Below are 7245 nucleotides of genomic sequence, written 5' to 3' on the forward strand. Positions count from 1 at the left end.
ATAAAATTAATCTTGATAGAATTCTAAGGAAAAAAGTTTTTTTTATTAAAATTCAATAACTCTTTCCGATTAAAAATATTATACTTTTCCTTGGTTAGATCTAACCTTAAGTTTGAGTTAGTGGTGTGGTCACTAAGTTATACCACTCAAATAAAAAATGTAGAAAACAGTTAGTATAAATTTTTTTTAATGATATGCTTTAAATTAAATTTGCCAATATCTAGACTTTTAGAGTTTAATATTAATACAAATAACATAACATTTTAATTTTTAAATCATAGTTAGTAGTATAAAAACAATGTAATATGTAGTGTACGCTAGTTTATTAATTTTACAATTAGTGATTATGAGAAACATAATAATTATATTATACTTTTGAACAAAGATGTGAAATATGATTTTTAACTAATAACAAACTTATTAAATAACATGGTTGAATAATAATACATTTATAAATACAATAATTCAATAACTATAAGCTTAATAAATTACATTATTTAATAATAAAACAATGAACAATAACAGACTTCCAACAATGATAAGTACAATATTTTTATAAGTGAACAACCAGAAAATGTAATTTAAAATAATTAAAATATGTACGGTATTTAGTATTTACAAGTTACAACATACTCATGGATAAGGTCCAATTTGTTCTTGAACATAGCCATCGTTTCGGTGACCGGTCCTCCTCAAAAACATTAATAAGTCACCGTCTCTGTTTAGTTGTACAGATTCTCTTATTATACGCGTCGTATTTTGTCTTTCGGCTCTGGATGTACCATCTCTAATCTAAAAAAGTAAATATAATTGACATAAACAAAAAATCATGTTTATTCAAAAAATTAAAAAATAAACAATTACCGTGAGGTTATTTGTGCGCTGTTGAAATTCTATGAAGAACTGATTTTCGACAATAATCAGTCTTTCTGTTTAAGAAAAAAAAAAATATTTATAATAATATAACATTATTGACAGTAAAAATAGTTTAAAACAATTTGTTTTCAAGCTACAGATACTAATAAAAGTGATATATATTTAACAAAACATGCAAACTATTTAAAAAGCACAAATATTCACCACACAACTAATATTTATAATGCTACATCTACACACAAGTTAGTATTTTAAGTAATAATTATTTAAATTTCTCAAAATTGAAACTAATTGTATCAATGATTCAAAACTAAGGGAATTAATTTAATTTTACAATTCCAGGTTAAGCTTGTCAAGGCAATAATAAACAAGTAGAGCAAATAGAAAACAAATTATATATTTTATTAAAAACAAATATTGATGGAACTTACCAATTTTATTCTTAAGAATTGTTCTTACACTGTTGATTATGTTAAACATGTACCTAACAACACAAACATAAAACACATACCACATATAACATATAACATATAACACAAACATTTATAGGATAATGCAATATAGAGATCACAGTATGGTCAAGTGAAACTATGATGACTCACGAAGAAAATCCCAAATGTTAGGGTGGCGTCCAATTTGTGTGAGCAACGTTGAATGGAATGATTCCAAGTAATTGTTGGTCCGGTGATCTTGACCAAAAACGCTTAAACGCTGTGGACCTATTTGCACAAACCAATAATCCAATATGTAGTCCCTCAGGAAACGACTCATAACCTCACTGATATCAGGAAATTGTTCGGTGTACTCGACAATTACACGATAACCATCCATCATACAAAAATTAGGGCATCCAGGATTATCCCTTTTAGCAGGTAGATGAGGCAATGCTAATACCTGAAATATAAAATACAATTGAAATACAACAATATTTACTTATAATCAAAACTCAAATTTACCATTCTGAAAATATGAGCTGCCACTTCATGCCTCTTCACCAAATTCAAGTCACCATTAACTTTTCGGTGACAATATCTAACAACTGACTGTAACAATTATATAAATTTAAAATAATATTATTAGGTTTATCTGGCGCAGGTATGATCATAACAAAATATTTTATATTGCCTGTGAAAAATGGAACCAGCAGCAGAGCAATTTGCTGTTTGGAAATATTCGCTGGACAGCATTCATAAGAGCACGCTCATAATCAGTAACAAAACGGATTCTATCATAATTCAGCGGTAGAATATTGCGGATGACACTCCCCAAAAGGACATAGACCATTGGAAATGCCTAAATTGTAAAAAAAACAATTTATTAGACTATAAATATAAATTAAATAATAAATATTTAATTTAACTGTAAATTCTACCATTTAAATAATAACTTTAAATCACTAATTTCATACATCTAGGTTTGTGGACGTTGTCAAAACATTTATTCTTTATTCTTTAAATTTATTTAAATAACAAAGGATTTAACAAATTACTGATTTAAAATAAACATTTTCTGTCAAATAACTATTAAAAAAATGTTAGTTTTATGAAATCATTTTGTTTTTATCCAAAATTTTTAGTAAAAAAAGTAGGAAACTAAACTTAAACAAGTTATTTCAAATTGTTACAAAGAGATACAATTCAAATAAGTTCTGCAACATGTGAACCCAGTTTTTTAAGTATGCAACACATTAAAAATTGGTTGAATGTATGTTACAGCAAGGGTTAAATTAACTATTAATTTTAGATATTGAGAAGGATGTTGCCAATAACATGAAAAAAGAATCAGTCTTAAATAAGTACAGCACAATAAAAAAAGGAAAATAGTATTTTACGCATTATGATCTTATTAATCCATATGAAATTTAGGTATGTTATTTGTAGCTTGTAAAGTATTATATTATAATAATAAGTCAATTATTTACTTCATCAGCGTAATAACATATGAGTTGTTAATGTACAAAATACAAATGAACTATATTGTTGAAGTTGTGTTACAAAAATTTGTTATTTAGTACTATAGTTGCGAAAATGGATAATAACTCAAATTGAATAATTATTAATTAGGTGTGAACCTGTTATGAATAAATATGAACATTCAGATAGGCACATTACAAACTTATTATTAAAGTCAAATTTAAAAATACAAGTTTTACTTACATTTTAACATGGTTGCTGAACCAAGCGGCAAGCACCAAAGCACAGCCAGGCTAATGTAAAATGAGGAACCATTTACCGTTAAATAACGGTCATTTTCGACGGATAAATGACGGATAAATAATGTATTTGGTCTTGGACCAGGGTGAGAAATTCGTTTACTCAAAAATCGTACTGAAATATTTACAATGCCTGACGGTTGGTATTAAATTGTAATTTTTTTATTTGAGGTTAGAATTCGAACTCTTGATTAAGGTTATCAATTATAATTTCTTATCACGGGACCCAACTCTTATCACGGGGCCCAACTGTCCCCATCCCTGATTCGAACACCAGTATTATATGAACTTGTTATCTATGATTTGGGACGTGACTATAATTGCACGTATGCTCTCAACATTTTTACATTCGTAGCAATAGAGTACAAATAGTCAATTCGCCAACCAAATGTAATTTAAGTTAATGAGCATTTATTATTACACATATATTCTAAATAGATAATTTTTTAACTGTAATAATACTATATATGGCCTATAATACGATGATAGTAATAGTGTAGAACCTTATATTGCAAAAAGTAAATATATAGGTGAATGAATAATTAACAAGGTGAATTTGTTCGATAATGCGAGACTTAGACAGTCATACACTCATGCCGCATGCTAGAATAACTCAATATACATACCTACATAATAAATGAACGCACTCGCTTTGAATTGCAAAAAAATATTGTCGAAGTGCATATATTAGCATGGACGTGTGCATCGGATCCTCTTGTGTAAAAGACAGTCTGACACGACGATTCTGTATGATCCTTATATTATAGAATGATATTTGTGTAATCCCTTTTTTTGATATGCATCGATTAATACTTAATGTTAAAGTATTGATGTGTTTATGATTTTATTTTATTTTGTGATGTGTGACAAAGGTGCCACTGGTAATTTATTGTGTTATTCTTACCGAATGTCTTGATCGTATAATTTTTGAAGGCCGAGGGGGTTTTATAGTATAATACAATATAATATGTAGGTATATGAATTACAACGGTGTCGTCTGGCGCCGATGATAATTGATTGTTTTGTTTTTACTAAACGTCTGATCGGAGAGGTGTTGAATATTATACTATATGTGTTGCATTTGTCGCGTGAAACTGTGTAAGTAAAAGGATTGCGTGTATATGTATATTAAAATATTGAATTACCCTCATTCCATACGGCCATCGCCACTAGTTATCCTGTGTTTTTATTTAAGTATAGAAATATTATATACAGTAGAACTTCCATATAACAGTCACCGAAGGGACTGTAAATAATGACCGCTATTTAGAGGTGTCCGTCCTACCAGTAGCGGATCTGAAGCTCATTTATAAGGAGAGGGCGTTGGTATCATAGAATTTCAATATATACATATTAGTAATAGTCAATACTCAATTGTGGTTATAACCAAAAAAATATTCTTTTATTATCTATGGTTATAACCAATTTCAAATTTGTTTTGAACATAATCTTGTTATTAAAATTCGATAATTTGTATTGATAATGAAATTGAAATATAATTGATAAGATATTAAAAAAAAATACCTTTTTTATATAATTTATTAAGTTTGAAATTATATTTATGACTTATGAATTTCATATTCATTATATCTTACAGTACTATAATTCAAGTAAAAAAAAAAAGCCCTAGGGGGGGTCGTCACGTCGCCCCCCTCAAATCAACCACTGCGTCCTACAGAGGTAGAACAACACTAGGATAACACTCGACGGGACCAAAAAAATTGACCGTTACATAAAGGTTGCCATTAACGGAAGTTTTACTGTATTATATAATTATAAAGTCTTGATTTTTTATTTTTTAATCCTCATACTACAGTAACACCAGTGATGCTTAACGCTAAATGTAGGTAACTATATCTAGCTGGTAAAAATCACCGTTTTAATTTAACAATATTATATAACGCTTATAATATTGTATACATATAATTTGCGTTGTCTATCGTCGTTCTGAAAAATTCTGCTGATTAAACATTGACCTATAAACTTAAGTGTTTGTTAAATTTTTTTTACATGGTCATCTATTTGGATAATCCATAATAATTTTGGGGCAGTGGTGTAGGATACGACAAATTTCAGCATCTTATTACTATGCAGTACCTACTACCTACTTACCTTAACTAAGCGGAAACTTTCAGAAGTATATTTTAAAAATAAAAAAAAAACGAAATTTGAAGCAGTTCATTGAAACCCGAACAGTTATGTAACGGTATTACATTATTACTATATACTATTATTATATCTATATTACATGATCAATAGTACCTATTTATAATCAATGGTAATATGTTAATAAAATAAAATATTATAATCTTTGAATATTTTACAAATATGCGTACAGCTTACACAATATATAGATAATATGTGTATAATAAGTATACTTATATATTATTATATTTTACGTATTAGGTACCTATATGTATAAATTATAAATGTCATAATAATATATTATAACAATCGTTCACATTAACGAACGCGTAGAAAAAAGAATATTTTACGTGGTCATCAAATTCCGGGGCGTGGCATAGTACGGAGAAGTGGCATCGTCACGCACCAGCCGTTGCCGTTCGCAGCCCGTAACCGAGACTGCATTTGAATACTTCCTATAGCGAGGCTTACAAATCGATTAGAGACGAATTAATGCGCATCGAGCATCTGTTTATCGGCCGTTTAAGTGGGCGGGTATAAAACATATAGCTAGGTAATAAAAGAATGGATAGAACACTCCTTCATTCTTACTAAAAGATGGATCGTGGCCTGGAATAATGGACAGACATCTTTTATACTATACCTTTAGCACGCACTCACTCCAGATAAATGTTCACTCTCGACCTATAAAATATTATGGTAGGTATACCATACAATAGGAATCCATTCTTATTTTACTATTTACAAATACATCTTTAAGCTGTAACACCGCATTTCATTAACTATATAAAATATAGCACCAATCATTTATATCTATTGAATTCTAAATATCACTCATTGCTGGATTTCCACTACTTACCTAGGACTCCTAGGGACTCAATATTAGTTACATATTTAATAGAGATTATAGAATAATTAGTTAGATATTTGCATCTGCAGATTTAAAGTTAAAAGCTTACATTAACTTTTACATAAACTCAATACCAGGGCCTTGCACCCGATTTAACCCGAACCCCTAACACCCCTAAACACCTTTAAAAAATCAAACACCCGAAACCCGTATAACCCGAATGATTCTGTTTTCAAAACACCCGTGTTATCCAAAACCCGAATAAATATTCGGGTTAACCCGAAATCCCGAATAATTTTTTTTCCTCATTCTCCATGCGACATATCATTTCGTATGTATTTCTTGTGGTGAGTTCGATTTTGTAGAGCTAAATAATCAATAATAATAATAACAGGAACAATCTAACAAACAATCATAGGTAATTTCTTGAAAATAAAATGTTTAATAATTTAATTGATTCTGATTAAAATACGAAGTATTAAATTATTTCTTATACCTATTATATGATATAATTTATTACTTTATTACTTTATTAGTAAAATAAATCCAAATATAGCCAATAGCAATATAAAATAGACGTGGTCTCAACAAAACTGAAAGTATTGACAGCCGTGACCAAAATACCAAACACTAATAACTAATAATAACTTGTGTTATTTCATTATTTGCGACGAACTTCCAAAGCGGAATTACCTATGTCCTATAATATCTAATTTAGTAACTCGAATATCGTAATATATTACGCGGCTATATTTATTATTTACCAGTGTTTCGGTAATCACGAAATCATAATTTATATTTTATTTTATTTGTCTATGGCTCAACAGTCAGCGCCCCTATGGACATCTATTTTAAACATTTTAATATTTTATTATTTATTATATCCATCGACTTGGCGTTGGTATGTGAGAAATTGTACATTTGTAATTTGTATCACATTCGGTCTACGAGTCTACGACGCGCCTCTCACTACGTACCTACTCAATTTTCATTTGTATTATTATTTCATCGTACAATTTATAAGTACCTATATATTTTTTATATTACCTTTTAGTTATAGTATAATAATATTATTCATAATATTTATAAAGATTAATTTTTTTAATTTTTAAGTCATCACAAAATAATCAATACCTATTCTGTTATATAGGTACGTAACATT

At 28.8% G+C, this 7245-nt stretch overlaps 1 protein-coding gene across 2 annotated transcripts; it reads right to left on the reverse strand.

Annotated features, from left to right (window-relative positions):
- Positions 1-316: 316 nt before the first annotated feature.
- LOC132935431 (uncharacterized) lies at positions 317-4595 on the reverse strand. 2 transcript variants are annotated; one of them, XM_061001976.1, is made up of 6 exons: positions 3033-4595; positions 2002-2169; positions 1833-1919; positions 1479-1770; positions 865-929; positions 317-792 (listed from the first exon to the last, which is right to left on the reverse strand). In XM_061001976.1, the coding sequence occupies exons 2-6, from the start codon at positions 2158-2160 to the stop codon at positions 634-636; spliced, it is 762 nt and encodes a 253-aa protein (XP_060857959.1). In that variant the 5' UTR covers positions 2161-2169; positions 3033-4595; the 3' UTR covers positions 317-633. The 2 variants fall into 2 exon arrangements, with proteins under 2 accessions (XP_060857959.1, XP_060857960.1); XM_061001977.1 differs by lacking the exon at positions 3033-4595 and having other exon boundaries at positions 2002-2413.
- Between the last annotated feature and the right edge of the window lie 2650 nt (positions 4596-7245).

The sequence above is a fragment of the Metopolophium dirhodum genome, chromosome 1 (assembly GCF_019925205.1).
Source record: "Metopolophium dirhodum isolate CAU chromosome 1, ASM1992520v1, whole genome shotgun sequence".
Taxonomy (NCBI): domain Eukaryota; kingdom Metazoa; phylum Arthropoda; class Insecta; order Hemiptera; family Aphididae; genus Metopolophium; species Metopolophium dirhodum.